The sequence below is a fragment of the Melanerpes formicivorus genome, unplaced genomic scaffold, assembly GCF_026170545.1.
Source record: "Melanerpes formicivorus ecotype bairdi unplaced genomic scaffold, bMelFor1.0.p_v2 SCAF_1, whole genome shotgun sequence".
Taxonomy (NCBI): domain Eukaryota; kingdom Metazoa; phylum Chordata; class Aves; order Piciformes; family Picidae; genus Melanerpes; species Melanerpes formicivorus.
In genome coordinates, this window is record NW_027142353.1 from 3,713,995 (window position 1) to 3,731,835 (window position 17,841).

Genomic DNA, 17,841 nt, shown 5'->3' on the forward strand with positions numbered 1-17,841 from the left:
CAGACAGCGGTCAGTAAATTAAGTCTCAGAGGATCTTGGATCCTTGTTTCAGTGAGAATTTCAGACAGCATCATACATCTTACAACCCCACCTGCATTTTTTATCTGTAAACTCAGTTAACTTGGCAAAGAGACTGCCTGGCAAGGTGATAGTGAGTATGCTGACTGAGCTGGTTAAGTTATCATTTCCTATTAGTCTTAGATCCATTACATTTTTACTCAACTTTTGTGTCTGATTCCTAGAGGGGAAAAAAATCTCAAATAAATAAACTACTTTTACAACCCTGGTGCAAAACCCCCTTTGCTCTCCATACTGTACGAGGGCTAACTTCAAAGGAGTAAGTAACACGCACAACACTGTAAACAGTCTTTGGCAAGGCAGTAGTGCAGACATACACAAAGTAAGTAGGTTGAGTCCCAGAAGCAGTAAAGTTGGTTCACAATGTTATTTCAGATACAGTTAATCAGCTCTAGCAGGCCTTTGTCAATAGCAGCATCCACAATCTTCCTCCCACCCTTCCCCTCTCCATATGAGAGATGGTATCCACGATTTCCTAACAGAATGACTTTCTCCTGTCAGGCTCTGTTTTCTTGGATCAGTGATCAGTTGACCCAACTCTTCTGACATAATTCAGTCACTGGTATTGGATACATTAGGAATGCCAGGCTGAGAGCAAAGTTGTCGGACTTGGCTACCTTTTATTCCTCAGGTGAGCTTTCACTTAAAAATACTGTAGGTACTGTTTCCTGTTATCAGCTTGTGGTGCTTCCCTTGGCTTAATTAATCCAACTGATGTAGCTGTGGTGCACCCTTCTAGGATGTGTCTTGCACCCTACTGATTTGCAAGAATATCCTTCACCAATCCTTGGGAATACTGCTGTGTTTCCTTACGTACATCTCACATAGATTTGCATCATGCCCTGTAGGTTATGTCCCTACTGGTCTTTGGGATCAGAAACTTATCTCTTTCTGAAGAATGGCATTTATTTATGGCCCTGTAAAGCAACTAATGAATTGTACCAGCTGTGCTTCTAACACCTCAGTAACACTTCTCAAGTATCATCTCTTGCAAGACTAAGAAAGTCAACAGAAATAAGTGACTGATACACGTGCACTGTCTGTGTGCCATTTGCTTTCCCAAATTAGTCATGTTAAACATTAAGTAATTCAGAGGAAAATTAATTATTTGCATGAAGCAGTGACTCATAAATTGCAACAGCAAATACCACAAATGCTCTTTCTTCTAATAATACTAAGAATGTACATAAACTGAATCAATCAACATGAAACAGTTCCCCATATAGTCAAGGAGCAAGCTTTGCCATTGAGATTGTTCTCAACTGTATTTCAAGAGGTATTTCCAGAAATCTTTGAAAACAAAACCATCACTACTACCCAGGTTGAGGCAAAATATGCTTATGTATATAATAGCATAAGCAGGGATGGCATTCTTCAGACACAAGACAATAACATAATTTGGCTGGAGACAAGACATACAGATCAACATTGGCTTGTTAAAGGTTTGTGTCATTTTAGTTATTCTATCCATAATTCATAAGGCATGGGAATGAAGACGGAACAAGCACAATTAGCAGCAGAATTCAGAGTAAGATATATAATCCTCAAATAATGATTTGAAGAGACAAAATGCAGGCACAAGAGTGGATGAGATGGCAGATCTGGAAACAAACAGGCTGATGAAAATTAGAGGTTCATCCTTCTCTGTATTTGAAGATTAATTGCGGTACAAAAGTCCCGCGTTCCTATCTCCTTTTAACAAAAGCTTATGGCTCAACTTGAGAAAGTGTAACTTCATGTGCCTAAGTCAGACACATTTACCAGTTTTAGGAATCTGGGCCACATCCTCCAATGACCCAAATGAATTTGTCTTCACAATGGAAACAATCAACACTATCCATTCTAACTTCTTTACAGTAGCCAGCAGCTAACAAATTCACTGCCCAGTCTGTATAATCATTTAAATTGACCCAGCCTCTCTGCATTGTAACAATGAGGAGCATTACTTTTCAAAATAGTCTTTGGCACTACTAAAGAATGAATATTTTTTTCCTGTTCAAGTACCCCATCTTTACCTATATGGGGAGGAACCACCTTCTTCAGGTCCTTCTCTGAAGCTGGTTACTGACATAAAAAGATTTTACTGCAGACCAAAAGATCTAAAGCTGTAGGTCACTGGAGGATAATAAATGATAAGCAAATTCACATTTCCAAAGTAATTCTACCAATTTATTAGCAATGCTAGCTCCTGTTCCACAGTAGGGGAGATAATAACGAAGCCTTGTTAAAGGGCAATGTGGTATCTTTTATGAAATGTCTTTTTTTCAGTTGTGATAAAGTCATTAAACCAGCACTGTGTCTTCCTGAAGCCTCAAACAATAGTCTGCATTAAATCTCCTGTGCAAAACTAAGGACGGTAGTTCACTGGAAAAATAAGCATCTGTTCTTGTTAATGCTGATGGCCTTCTAAAAATCATTAAACTATTTTCAATTGATGACAATAAAACAAAGTAGAGCTGGTGTACCTTTTCCCAAAGCAAAGAGAAAATCCATTTCCCTTGTAAATACTTCTTTGTTCCAAACTTCCCTAGAATCACGTAACTCATAAGGCATGTCACAATCACAATCATCTAGCTTGAACTCAGGGTCTTTTAAACCCAGGTTGGTAAGTTTGTCTTCATTGCATCTGTGCCATTGCAGCTCCCGAGTCCTGCCCACTTTTCTAGTCACAGGCTCAAAGGAACTGGTACATGAGGCACTACTGAAACGCAGGCATTATTTCAAATCTCCTTTTGGCCTCAGCTAGGGACTGGGCTGGTTTGCAGTGGGAGTAGCTCACCCAGCTTCATTCTCCCAGGGCTACCCTAAAATTTCAGCTGGACTGGACTTTCTTTATTTGCTTATTCTTTCTGCTGTATTGCATTTGAAATGCACATTTGCTTGCTCTAGATCTCTAACACTTCTGCAGTGTAAGGACTGAGACGATGTTTAAGAATGCTTCTTTATAAATACTCAGAGCCGTCAGGCCAGATTTGGACACTGAGCACCCAAAGACACTCCAAGACACAGATGAATTATGAAACAAACCAAAACATCTCCTAACATTAAATATCCTAAAGGCCATGCACAGATGGCAGAGAGGAGCCTTATGTTACATTTAACCTCTCTTGCAAAAAAGTTGAGGGCTCTAATATGGAAACGTTTTGCTCTATTGTCCTGGTTTTCATCCACATCATGGGTGAGTTCTACTACCACCACATGTAGTCAAGTGTGGCCGGTTGACGTTGTCCCCTTAAGAAAGGGGAATATGGTGGACGGAAGTTGGTAAACGGAAAGAATTATCTAAACTAATTTCATTGGTAAAGTGGGAGGAAGCACCTTCTGAACTGGGAGTGAACTGGGCATTCCAGCACTTCTCTGTCAGTCTTGCTTCCACCTCTTCTTTGGGCAGCAGCTCTCTCTGTGCTGGGCTTTCTGCCAAGACTTCGGCCTTGAAACCGATAAGATAGGAGGCCTGTATTAACTGCTTTCCAATTAACACAAAACTGCTTTTAACTTCTTTCTTTCTCTTTCTCCCTCTTTTCCGAACTACTCTGGGGAAAGGGGGGGGAGAGAGGGGAGAGCGGAGGTGGGGAACCCCTCGGCAAGGGGGGTTACTCTCATTTCTGTGTTACTCTGTTGTATATCTTTGTATATATTGTAAATATTGTAAATTTGTATATATTCCCCTGCATATCCTTCATTGCTTTGTAAATATAAAGCTCCACTGCTTTGCTAATTCAGCTTGTGAGTTTTTTTTTCCTTTCCCTTCAATTTTTTTTTCCCTTTTACTTCACAAGGGGGAAGGGAGGGGGCTTCTTGGCCTTACCCTTCCAACCCACCACATCAAGAGATACCACCTAGTGAAGACCAGGTTACTTAGGGGAGCATAGGGAAGATAAATTTCAAATGAATGAAACACACAAACAGATGGTGCCTATTTCACCACAGTAGTACACCACGAAAAGTAAGTGAAGAATCAGCTTATGGTTAAAAGCTGGTGCTGTTCACAGAAAATCCATACAAAAACTGGTTTATTTTTTCTCCTATTGTGCTTCCATTTTGATGAAGTATGTATAAAAATGAGAATGTTGCTGCTTTCTAAGCTTTTTATTTCTATATTATCAAGTTACTGCACTGATTATTGTTCACTTCACCAAGGTTGCTAAGCACTGCTATTTTCTACTGCTCAAGTCAATAAGGTTGGTGGGTCACTAAGTTCACTAACTGTAAGGAGACACATTAATTTGAAAAAAAGGCTTTTAATGAAGCTCCAGGATACACACATATTGTTTAATCATTAAACTCATCAAATTATGAAATAAACTGAAGTCTTGGAGTAAAACTGGACTCACTGTGATCATGTCATCTGTTGAAGTAATTCACCAAGCCAACAGTAGATACATAACACCACTGCAATTCCTATTTGAAGCAGCGATGTAGACATTTCACTCATCTCGCTGGGGTCTTTGAGCCAAACTCAGGATCAGAGAGGTTCCTTCCAGTCCCTGCTCTTTGCCAGTAATCCAGTACTGGCACCAAGAAAATCTTCACACCTTTGCCTCCCCTAGAGCCATAATGCACAAGACACCCCGAGAACACAAAGGCAACAAGGTACACTGGTAGCCAAGTCACATTTGACCCAGCACCAGCCTGACATCCCTCTAAGCACAAATACTTGTCTCCAGGCAACAATGGCCAAGGCTGTGATTAGACTTGCCTCTACTGGATGCTCTCTCATCAGGCCAAAACTGCAAAAGCCAGGACAGTGGGGAGGACTGGCTGGGTGGCCCACACAGTGCTGCATGCATACATGAGCAAAACATATCCACATTCATTCAATAAGGCCCTTTCTGTGAATCTTACCTTGGAGGTCATGAACAACATGGAACAGCTAATCAAGGCACAATTACTCAGGAAACACCTTTTCTGGCTGACATATGCACATGTCCTGCAGAAAAGCATTCAATATCCCTATGAGCAGTAGACACATATCTTTGGAATCAACAATTAATTTAATCTTAATTTCAATATGGTTTTGCAGTAATTGCATTGTAAATACTCATCATCATTAATGCAGAGGACTTGCAAACACTGGGCACATGTGGCAGCTTCTCACACTGCAACAGCAACCTGAGGAGCAACTCCTCCTTGCTTCACCCCACTTTGCACGGCCTGGCTCTGAACGGGCTAAGTGAGATCATCACACAGCACTGCGAGGGAGTTTTTTTGATGCCACTGGAAAAGGCTGGAAGAGCTCATGATAGATAAATTCAGATTAGAAATTTGGTGCATGCCTTCACAATTACAAAGGGTAACTACTAACATAGCTAAGGGAGGTTCTTCACTGAAATCTGTTTTTAAATCAAGATGTTTATTTGTGCTAGAGGCTCCTTCTTGAACAGGAGACAATTCAAAGTGGTCTCACAGCCCTTCTCAGAGAAAAGATGATATTATCGCAGATGATATTACCTCAGCTTCTCCAAAGCCTCATTAGAATCACAGACTTGTTTCAATTGGAAAAGACTTTCAAGATTGAGTCCAACCTGCAACCTAAGACCACCATGACCATTAAACCATGTCCCAAAGTGCCATGTCCACACTTTTCTTGAACACCTCCAGGGACAGTGACTCCACCACCTCCCTGGGCAACCTAGAGACGTACAAAAACTCAGTGCCCTCAAGTCTGATCACTCGGTGCTCCACACTGACTGAGGGCCACTAATGCATCAGACTCTGTTGGTTTCACTCCTCCACAACTGACACAGCCTTTAGGATCCCCTAACCACAGATGAAACCTGCTTTTAGCAACTGTTAAACTGTCTCACTGTCTCACTTTTGCCCTTGCAGTAATCCTAGAGCAAATACAAGCAGACACCAAGCAGAACATGAACATTTAAAAAAAAAAGAAAAATAATTTTTAAAAATCCATCTGTCTTCCTGGAGGTTTTGGGGAAGTTTGCCTAGTGATGTTTGATGTTCGTCATCTTAAGCTACGAAGCTTTGGCCATTAGTTTCATAAGACTCAAAACACCATCTGAGTTTGTGAATTTTCCAAATGGGAATCTCATTTCCCTGTATACAGATATACTGCAATGGAGGTGCAATTCCAGGGGCTTAGAGCACTATAATAATGCAAACAGATACTGCAACTTCAAATTCATATTACTTGGATCACACTTAAGTTCCCAGCCCCTGCTTCCCAGTCATTATATCCATCTTCCCAAACAGCTCCATGCACTGATTTTGGTAATCACACCCTTCAAACACTTGTTCCTGTTATGTCTACCAACATCTACATATTCAAAGCAGTCTCTGAAGCACATGCTAAACATCTGTTTCAACCACCTTTCTCTTTGGAGTTTAAGCTGTTTTCTGGAAAGTTGCCATCCTAGTGGCTAGCTCCTCTGTTAGTGAACTGGAGAATTCATTTTGCATTTATTGATTGTTCCCTAATGAAGAGTCATAAAGGTGCCAGAGACTCTTGACCAGACACTACTTAATTAGTACCAAAGCACATAAAACCCCAAATCAAACCAGGCTCTTTGTCCAACAGCTCAGTCACTGAAAAAGATGACATCATCTTCTGCTTACTGAGAAGTCTGTACAAATGTTATTTAAAAAACCCTAAGGAAATTAAATAAAAAAAAACACCTATATAAACTCTTCATTTCCTTCCAGTCCTTAATACATCAAATAGATCTTCCAGAATCAAATCACTCTTTGTGAAAGTACTCTTCATAAAGGACCCAACAACATGCATTGCACATAGAATTTGTTTTAAACTAGGTAACGGCAATTATCATAGTATCATAGTATCATTCAGGGTTGGAAGGAACCACAAGGATCATCCAGTTCCAACCCCCCTGCCATGGGCAGGGACATCCCACACTAGATCAGCCTGGCCAGAGCCTCATCCAGCCTGCTCTTAAACACCTCCAGGGATGGGGCCTCAACCACCTCCCTGGACAACCCATTCCAGGGCTTCACCACTCTCACGGTGAAGAACCTCCTCCTCACATCCAGCCTGAATCTCCCCACCTCCAGCTTCATTCCATTCCCCCTAGTCCTATCACTACCTGACATCCTGAGAAGTCCTTCCCCAGCCTTCCTGTAGGCCCCTTTCAGATACTGGAAGGCCACAATTAGGTCACCTCAGAGCTTTCTCTTCTCCAGGCTGAACAGCCCCAACTCCTTCAGTCTGTCCTCATAGGAGAGGTGCTCCAGCCCTCTGATCATCCTTGTGGCCCTTCTCTGGACACGTTCCAGCACCTCCATATCCCTCTTGTAATAGGGGCTCCAGAACTGGATGCAGTACTCCAGGTGGGGTCTCACCAGGGCTGAGTAGAGGGGGAGGATCACCTCCCTCAACCTGCTAGCCACACTTCTCCTGATGCAGCCCAGGATCTGATTGGCTTTGCGGGCTGCAAGTGCACACTGAGAGCTCATGTTGAGCTTTTTGTCCACCAGCACCCCCAAGTCTCTCTCCTCAGGGCTGCTTTCCAGCCAGTTACTGCCCAGCCTGGATTTGTGCCTGGGATTGCCTCGACCCAGATGCAGGACCCTGCACTTGCTCTTGTTGAACTTCATGAGTTTGGCTTGTGCCCACCTCTCCAGCCTGTCAAGGTCCCTCTGGATGGCCTCCCTTCCCTCCAGCGTGTCTGCTGCACCACACACCTTGGTGTCATCAGCAAACTTGCTGAGCGTGCACTCAATGCCACTGTCCATGTCCCCCACAAAGATGTTGAACAAGACAGGTCCCAGGACTGATCCCTGAGGGACTCCGCTTGTCACTGGCCTCCACTGGGACATGGACCCATTGACAGCCACATTGTCATGGACCCATTGACAGCCATTGACATTTAATTATCAATTAAATATTTGTCTTCTGAACAAAAAGGTTTATGTTACATGCAAAGACATAATGCACAGCACCCAGAAGGTATTAAAAATCACCTCTAATGGATTTGTCTTTTCATCATCATGTCTCATACAATTTTCTGAGGGTACTTGCTCTCAAGAAGGCAAAGAGTTGAGCAAAAACTACGTTAAACGTCAAGGGTTGTTTTGTTCCCTCGCAAAGCCACAAAAATGTTTTGAATAACTGATATCTCCTTGCAAGTCTTTCAAATTAAGTCATCCTGAAAGTTAATTCCCTCTCTTCCATGTCATTTAAATTCTCAATTAAAATAATTGAGAAAATAGCAGGAAGGAAAAAAGCCAGCTAACAGAAGGAGGCAAAATCCCATCCCTACATGGCAGGAGCATTGCTGCTTCTATTATGCTCTCTGCTTGTTGATGGCATCTGTCTCCAGAGTAGTTGAGTGGCATGGATTTTTGGGGATAATGTAAGACGCACAGAAGGAATAAAAAATTCATGATAACACAAAATCCATTAAATGGAGATGCCCACAGATTGATCTACAACCCCTACCATGTAAGTGAGAAAATGCCCTTAAATTGACCAAAGCTGTGGGCTTCCATTTTCCTAGAATCTACCACTCTAATGCCAATCCACAGAAAATTCAAAATCCTATTCAAGATCTCTGTCCTGTGTTTGACAGTGAGCATGATACCAGCTGTAATCATCTGAACCTTCCAGCCCCCTTTATTATAAACAAGTGTATTCCACCAGGAAGTGAGAAGGTTTGCACAAACATAAAATGGAGGAGAAGCATGTAAAAGGCGAAACCACTAGAGTACAGCAAATATCCAAAGAAAGTAGAACTGCCACGTATGGGCTTCTCAGACACATGAATTTGGCTTCTTTATCACAATCCATTATTCTTTCCTGGGTTTTTAGCTGCACCTTTTTCTCATCATGCTGAAATTATACCAACAGCATCTCAGCTATCCTAGGTAATTTGAATAGGTATTCCACAGAGTTTTGGTTTGTGTTCCCAGCAGACAAGCCTAGACGATCATCAGTAAGTCTCCCAAGAAAATGAGCTTCAAAATGACAGAAATTAAGAAAATCATAGAAAAGAAAGCAACAATACAACAGGAGGGACAGATAACCACAGAGGAGCTCAGAAGGGTCATCAGTGTGCTGCAGAATGAGGTCGCACAGAAACCTCTGCTTACTTACCCCTTGCTCAGATTCCAACAGCTCTGTTTTGACTCTGACTGCCGGCATCCCATCAAGCATTAACATTCTGTTCTCAAAGGCGCTGGTGTCCTAAGGCAGAAAAAGCACAAGGTTAATAAAAAAAAACTATGAAAAACACTTGGTTTGATTCACTGGCTGAATTCTATGATATTGTAAATGTAAGTATGCTTCTTTTAGCAGAAATGAAGTCAACAAAGATGCAACGTTAATTTCAGGAAGAAGTCACCAAATTACTACTCCTGAGAAAATAGCAAATTACACTTTCAGTTGTCCTTAAAAGAGAACTAAGTCTTTGTAAGCAACAAGGGTAAATTGTTTTCAATTATCCTTTTTGAATTTGAAATTAATCACGCAGGTAAATACAATTCTTGCTTTAAAACTGGAAAGAAGAGCACCAAAGTCAAACAGCTTCAGGTTTTTGGAAGTATGCTTGGGTGCATTTGATTTCAATCACAACTTTCTGTATTACCTGGGAAAGCATATGCTTGAACTCAGAGAAGGTATAGTGAAGGCTTGTACACATACACCCCATAAATTAACACACCTCACATTTCCTATGATTCATTATTTTGTAAAGTTGTCGGCATTTGTCAATGACAATCTCCAACACACTCACCTCTGACAGTAATTTTAAAAGCATGTTAAGAACACATACTGTCCTTGTAGTAATGGGCAATATATGCTGAGTTTCAGTGAGATCTGTAGAACTGTGCTTCCTTCAATCAACATCCCTGCTTTGAATGTCTCACCCTGCTCTTGCTGGCACTGTTTATTTAGACACACAAAACAATTTCTTGTGCCTTCAGTTCAAACACTACCTCAGCCTGAGTCAATCTTCTATTCCAGCCAAGGCTCAAGGCTGATATTTGAAAGCTAACCCCTTCAGCTGCCTTCAGTTTGGACAACATGGAGAGAATAAAAGGTATTTTATCCCTCAAGCTACAATCTGACCTCACGAATACAGACACCTTGGTGAGTGGTACAGAAATACAGAGACATCACAGCTATGTTTCAAATAGCAAAACCAGAGCATGTATTGCTTGTATAGCCACTTACTTATCTGCAGCCCTGTCTGGAAGGCAGCACTCAGGACTGGAAGCTCACCTCTGTTCTAACCATTAACTCGTAGTCCTCTTACAGCCACACTGTAATGGAAAAAATGCTTTCCTTCTGTTTCATGGGCAGCAGATCTGTGTGGTGGCATTATTCATAAGGATTATGTTCATGGCTGCTTCAAGGGAATTATGAGAAAAATAGTCTGTCCTAGTGGAGCGTCCAAAGTACATTTAAAAACTTCAACTACTTTAAACATTTTCTTTTTTCCAATTAATGCACCTGGTCCTAGGATCTTCGTTTTCAGGCATATAAATATTGCAGCCACTGTTTATTTTTGTATACTCCTTTATTGTAATTTAAAGAACATGCTGAAAAGCAGGGAAAGCGATACGCACACTCTCCAACAAGGTGTCACGGGCAGAGCAAATGACCTGCTTCAAATCCACATCACACTCACTTTGAACTCAGTGTGTCAGAGCAGAGAGCTTTGGCTTGGTACTACAAGGCAAGCAGGAACTTCATGGTAAAGCATGTAAGCAAATGCAACAGTAAATACAGTCTTCTTTTATGCTGTTGTTGTTTTCTTTTCTCTCTCTTTAAAAGGCTTAGATCATTCACTAAATGCTCTAAAAGCTTACGTTACAAAATTTCAGATCCAACTACTTTTAGCAGAACACCTCTACATCCATGCCATGATATCACTGTGTTTCTACTGCATTTTAAGCTTGACACAATAGAAAGAATTAAGAAATAAAAACTCTTAGTCTATTTTCACAGTAATTTCTTTTGTGCATCTTGATCTTTATTTAGTGTTCCAAGGCATGAGGTGGGGAAAGAGGAGGAGGGACTGATACCTCGAAACAGCTGGTGGAAAATGTTCCAGGCTTTACATCCTTCTTCCCAGAAAGGGTGGCACACTGTTTATTTATCAGAAATGGATTTTGGGCATCACTGGGCTCCAGTGGTTTGGATGTGGTTTGGGGTGGAGCAAGAGCAGGAAGCAGTCTGGCACTCCTGGCTCCCCCAGCGCCTATTCTGCAAGCAGAGAGGTCCCTCTCACTTCTTGATTTATAGACAGCACAGCTGAGTTTTACAGCAAGATCAGGAATACACCATCATCAAGTATCCCCTGGGCTGTTTAGTTCATAGACAAAGAAGGATGAACTGATATTGCTTCATGTCCCTGAGGAGGTCTTACCTGCCTGAACGAAGGGATGAGGTTGGCTTGTGCAGGAGGCACAGGCAGGAGCAGGGGAAGGGGGAAGACAAAGCGCCACTGAGGAAAGGCAGGTTTAATGAACTGTTAGAATCTGATTAGAGGCTAATGTCCCTTTTAGTGCTTTGTACCAATTTACAGCTGATATACTTGAACCATTTTTCCCCACTGGCTGTGATAAACTCATTAGTTTTAAAAATGCAAGCTAACCAGAGTCTTTGAAGTTTAAAACTGATAAATCATGAAAACCTGACTAGTTCATGTACCATTTAACACATTTACATTTAACTAAATTTTCATAGACCTTCCTTCCCCTTTTGTTCTATAAAACCATATTTCTTAAAAGCAGTGCTCTGCCTTTTGAGGTCTGAAAAGTAAATGCAGTGAATAGCTCTGGCTTCTGGGTCATTTATAACTCAAGAGTACCAATAATTGCAGAAGTAGATTCTTTCTAAACTATTTGATCCCTTGTGCATTTATAACTGCACAGACATTGTGTGACACATCCTGAGAGGCCACTGCCTGGTAATAGCAGAGTAGATCCAGTCTGTATGCTACACATGTGTATGCCATATGTAGCCCATCACACAGAGAGCTGATCTTTCAAAACTGCCATGGCCAGCACTAGCACTACAGTACATTCAAAGCCATTCAGCAAATAGGATGTAATTGCCAAGGTTTGCACACAGTTGGCAGTCATCTAAGGCAAAAGAGTTTGACTCACCTCCACAGGGCCTGCAGATAGGAATTAAGATCCCCCAGGAACCTCTCTGGTCAGCCAGGCAGATGGAGCATCCACACCTGAGTGAGGCCAGGCTGTTCCAGTGCCCCATGTAAATTGATGGCACTCAGGAGACCCACCATTAGAGTCTGTTGATATGAGGTATTGAGTTGAGGCATTTTTCAGGCTGCTGTCACCTCCTGGCTCATTCAACTCTCATCATTGACTGTGGAAGCTATCTTCCAGATGCCAACGTTGCTTAGCTAAAGGTGACCTAAACTCATGTGACAGCCCTTCCTTCTCTACTCTAGCACCTCCCACCCCACCTGGTGGACTCCAGTCACCCACCTTTGTAAAATGCATAACAGATATACATTCTAAACTGGGCATAAAAATCAAGCCAAGTACTGCCTGACTTTACTAAAACATCTGTTGTCTCGGATCAGTAAGCTCATCCTAGAAGTTATCACCCTCTCTTTGCTGGTGCCATCCACTGGAGCTTCTCACTAATCACTTTCGGACATTCATTCCCTTGAAAGATTAAGTAAAAACACAAATCATATGCAGGCCTGCATGGGCTATTAAAGAGCAGTTGTTGGAGAAGACAGGTAAGTTATCAGGCTTACAAACTCTTCTTCTGAGAAGCTATGGCCATCAGTCCAGTAACAAGACTCTCCACCCTCCAAAAAGGGTTTTCAGTAAAGCACCACAATTGGCATTTTCTTCAGGCAGATGACTTTCTGTTGAAAGTTTTAATCAACTTATCTCTGCCTACTTCAGAGGAAGAGAAAACAAAACAGAAACTCGTATCTCATCCTAGTACAACCCCCCCAACATCCTGCAGTGCTTACTTGATGATGAATTATACTACTAATTGACTCTGCCTGGGAGAAAGGCTGTGGGTTTGTAGCCAGGTTTTTAACTTAGCCGAGCTAGATGAGTATCACGCTGCAAATTTTATACAACAGGGGAGCTGCTGCCACAACCACTCTCCAGTCCTGAGAAACCAAAGACATCCCTAAAAGTCCTCCATAATTTTTTCTAAGCACAGGTTACATGAATTGCACATCTCCACCTCACACTACAGTTGTCTCTCCTATGCTCCAAGATTTCACATTTAGCTGCTTGATACCAAAGCAACATACATGAAACTATGCTCTCCCAGATCTGGCCAGACTGAGCTGGGCACAAGTCCATGCAAATCCAGCAATAAAGAGGTGAGCTCTGGCTTCAGAGCATCCAGAATCCAGATCTCACATTTCCTGCATGGATCAACAAACATTTACATCCCTGTGCAAGACAGTCTACTCCTCATGTCATCCTACAAAGGCAAGAAATTTAAAGTAGTAAGGTGATGATACTAGTTGCTGCTGTCATTAATGAAGGTAACAGGGCTTACTTAGTCACACTGAAGAGCTGCACATTAGCAAAACAAAGCCAAAGATATTTCTAAATCTTTCCATGAGACACCTAAAACGTTCAGCTGACAATTCAGTGCTTCTCAACTCTGTGAACTGACCTTAGCCAGCTGCCAGATGCCCAACCAGCCATTCTCACACTCCTCCTCAATAGTACAGGAGAAGAAAATAAGATAGAAAAGCTCATGGACTGAGATAAAGACAGGAAGTTCATTTATGAGGCACCATCATTCCAACTCTTCTGTACAAATCTAACTTCTAACACGACATGCTTTCACTTTTGAGAAATTAAGTATCAGTTAAGGGCAGAACAGTCTCAAATTCAACATTCAAGCTATACTAAAAGGTTTCAAGTTTCAGGGGAGTTAGGTTTGAAAAGCTAAGAGCTGAGAACAAACCTTAAACAATCTTTCAGTCTCAAACCTATGACTTAGAACTTTCTCTGTCTCATCTGCCATGAAAATGATGAAATGATGAGGGGGCTAGAACACCTCTGCTATGAGGACAGGCTGAGGGAGCTGAGGTTGTTCAGCCTGAAGGAGAAGGATCTGAGGAGAACTGATAGCAGCCTTCCAGTACCTGAAGGGGGCCTACAGGAAGGATGGGAAGAGACTGCTTACAAAGGCCTGCAGTGCAATGGCTTCAAACTAGAGAAAGGCAGATTTAGATCGGATATCAGGAAGGTGTTTTTCACTATGAGGGGGGTGGAACACTGGAACAGGCTGCCCAGGGAGTCAGTTGAAGACTTCTGTGGAGATATTCAAGGTAAGACTTGACAAGGCCCGGGGCAGCCTGGTCTAGTTGGGGATGTCCTTGCTGACTGCGGGGAGGTCAGACTAGATGACATTTGGAAGTCCCTTCCAGCCCAGACCATTCTATCATTCTGTGATTCTATGATCTGCTTCTGAATTTTACACAAGTTTTCTGAACATGCAGTAATTTAATTCTGCATTATATTCTCGTTTTATGCTTCCAAGTTCCAAGTAATTTGAGAAGAGAAGAGAAGAGAAGAGAAGAGAAGAGAAGAGAAGAGAAGAGAAGAGAAGAGAAGAGAAGAGAAGAGAAGAGAAGAGAAGAGAAGAGAAGAGAAGAGAAGAGAAGAGAAGAGAAGAGAAGAGAAGAGAAGAGAAGAGAAGAGACCAAGTTGGAAAAGACCTTCGAGATCATTGTGTCCAACCTATCATCCAACACCATCTAATCAATTAAACCATGGCAACAAGTGCCCCATCCAGCCTCTTCCTAAACACCTCCAGTGACTCCACCACCTCCCTGGGCAGCCCATTCCAATGGCCAATCACTCTTTCTGTGAAGAATTTCTTCCTAATATCCAGACTAAGCTTCCCCTGGCACAGCTTGAGACTGTGTCCTCTTGTTCTGCTGCTGGTTGCCCAGCAGAAGAGACCTGCCCCCACCTGGCTACAACCTTCCTTCAGGTAGTCGTAGAGAGCAAATAGGTCTCTTCTGAGCCTCCTCTTCTCCAGGCTAAGCAACCCCAGCTCCCCCAGCCTCTCCTCATAGGGTTTGTGCTCCAAACCCCTCACCAACTTCGTTGTCCTTCCCTGGACACGTTCCAGCAACTCAACATCTTTCCTAAACTGAGGGGCCCAGAACTGGACACAGGACTCACAGTACTCATTTTTGTGAAAAGTGTTCTTGATAGCTAACAAACCTGAATTTAAGTTTTCCTTTTCCTACCCAGATTTCTTAGAAACATCACTGAACTAACCACAAAATAGCCTATGCCCCTTATGCACCCTAGTAATAAGATTACCTTGTTGATTTTTCTGAACGTGAACACCAACATTCGTATTGTTCTCATTACTTGTATTACTATGCTGAAGTTATCCATCAGTCAAAACAAATGGCAGCACAACACCTCAGGGCAAAAAATCTGAAGTGATCCATTCCAGGCAAAGCTTTTGAAGATATGACAGATCCTTTTAAAGGAATGACTAGTTAAGATTTCCCAAGTTTGAAATAGTTTTTTCTCTTTGTTTCAAGGGATAATAGAAGGATGAAAAATTGCCATCTTTTCTCAAATACATCTCCACAGGGAGGGGAAGTCAAGGAGAACACCTTCTTGCCAAATTCTCACAGGGAAGAATCACTTAATTGTCTACTACCTCAATCTCCTTAAGTTCTTCATTTCCAAAGAAGTCCTTTATATATCACACAGTAAGAATCTTAGTCACTTAAACGTAGTTATCTCTAGGGTGAAGCATACCAGTTTAACACTGCTACAGTGTAAGAGCAATTCATTCCACAAAGTGAAGGAAACAACTATCCAATAGAAAATAAAATTAAATTTATGTGGCTAGAAGATAATCACTCAACTGGGAGTTCTGCCAGGGAATCAGGGTTAACAGCCCATGTCTTGCCATAAGATCTTCATCATATGTAATTATGTCTATAGCTGTGTGAAAATGTTCATAATGAAAGCAAGGGTTGTGGTAGTTCTGCATTTCACTCCAAACTTCAATTTCTAGTCAAATTCGCCAGAAGATAAAAGGATCATTTGCATCTATTGATGCTTCAAGGAAAATCAAAACAATTTCTTAAGAATGAAGTAGAGAGAAGCCTTAAACTTCATATTGTTTTCATGCGAAACTCTGTGGGGTTGATTTGAGTTTGTTCCAATTCAGAATGAAATCTCTCTAGTGAGAAGAGAACACAGAGTTTGCAGAATCCTGGGAGAACAATATGGACATAAAGCTGCAGTTTATGTCTTACTTTAAAAGCAAAAAAAAGGCACCACCAAACAATAAAAATAAATCAACACCCCAAAATTCAGAACACCACAGCAATGCACTTCTGGAAATAGGCTAGGACATTAGCTCAGCACAGGAGTGTGAAGAATAGTTAACTAAAGCTAAGAACAACGTTATTTCCCAATGACCTCTATAGCCTTTCTCTGGTCTGCTTGTTAGCCCTGAACAGAGGTCAAGGTGGACTCAGATGGAGCGTATGAAATTCCATACATCACCTCGTGCTATAGGAGGCTGTGGGAGGGGGGTATAGGTAGAGATGTAGATATATATCACCAACATGCCTCCACCATGCATCCAATGAGCATTGAGGCATCGCAGCTTTAAGCTCTCCAGGACGGGCTCTGAGTGTGGCCTCCAATTACAACCACACATGCCAGGTAGAGCCCAGAGCTCAACAGCAGCTGCAGCTTGATGCTGTCAAAGCCTGAGAAGCATGTGCAAGGGTTGGCACTCAGCTCATGTTGTCCTGCTGAGATCCTCATCTGATATATCAGCCTATGTCCGGCTGTATCCCGCTGCTACCAGTACAAAGGTGTACACACGCAACACAAGCTTCTTGAATTCCTATTCTGGCGCTGACATCCTTTAGAAACAAACAAACAAAGATACTAATTTTGCAGACAGCAGGTTTCCAAAAGCTGTTCAGTAGCCAAATCTCCAGGGATGTAGCTATGTTGTAATTTGCTATATATATTTACAAATTTGTCTGCTGGGAAAAGATTCAAGTCCAGACAATACTCCGTGAAGAGAACCAAGATCTCTTGCTTTGCTCCTAAAGCCTTTTTGAATTGTTTGAGTTTAAAATAGTTTTAGCAAGTATAAATAGAAACGAAGAGATGTGGTCAGCTTCCAGGTGACAGAAGAGCGTCAAGTGCATTGGCAACTAGAGGCCAATCTGCTATTTCTCAGACTCAGCGGGCAACCCTGTCAGCTTAGACTGCCTAAAATCCCTTTACATCAGCTCTGCTCTCCTGCCACTTTTAGCTGTCTCTAAAAGAATTACTGATTATTCCTACAATATGTTACAAGCAACAGTAATTACACCAGAGCCATACATTTAACTTTTATCAGCTTCATTGTTTTTCTTCTAATGCAACATTCACAGAATATTTGATACCATTTTTGTGAATACCAAACAATTCATTGTGTATTTGTGGATTTTCTTTATCTTACACTTAGAAGTCCTGCTTAACAACAACAACAAAAAAGACAACTGGAAGACAGAAAGCAGAAAAAGAGACATGTTTTAGGCAAGACATATTTTAGTGCAGCGGGCTGACCCTGGCTGGATGCCAAGTGCCCATCAAAGCTGCTCAAACATGAACATGAAAAGCTCATGGGTCAAAAAAAGGACAAGGAGAGATCATTCACCAGTTACCATTATGGGCAAAACAGACTCAACTTGGGGAAATTAATTTATTACCAATCAGATAAGATTAGTATAATGAGAAATAAACCCAAGTTTTAAAACCACCTCCTCCCCACCCCTCACGTAG

General features: G+C 41.8%; 1 protein-coding gene across 6 annotated transcripts in view; it reads right to left on the minus strand.

Annotated features, from left to right (window-relative positions):
• KLF12 (KLF transcription factor 12) overlaps positions 1–17,841 on the minus strand; it is a 311,165-nt gene that overhangs the window by 180,548 nt on the left and 112,776 nt on the right. For 5 of the 6 annotated variants that reach the window (XM_068153394.1, XM_068153217.1, XM_068153304.1 and 2 more), the window contains one exon: positions 9,146–9,235. The exons of the other annotated variant lie outside the window; for it this stretch is intronic. In XM_068153394.1, coding sequence (XP_068009495.1) covers positions 9,146–9,235 — 90 coding nt within the window. The remainder of the gene's footprint in view (positions 1–9,145; positions 9,236–17,841) is intronic. 6 annotated transcript variants of the gene reach the window in all.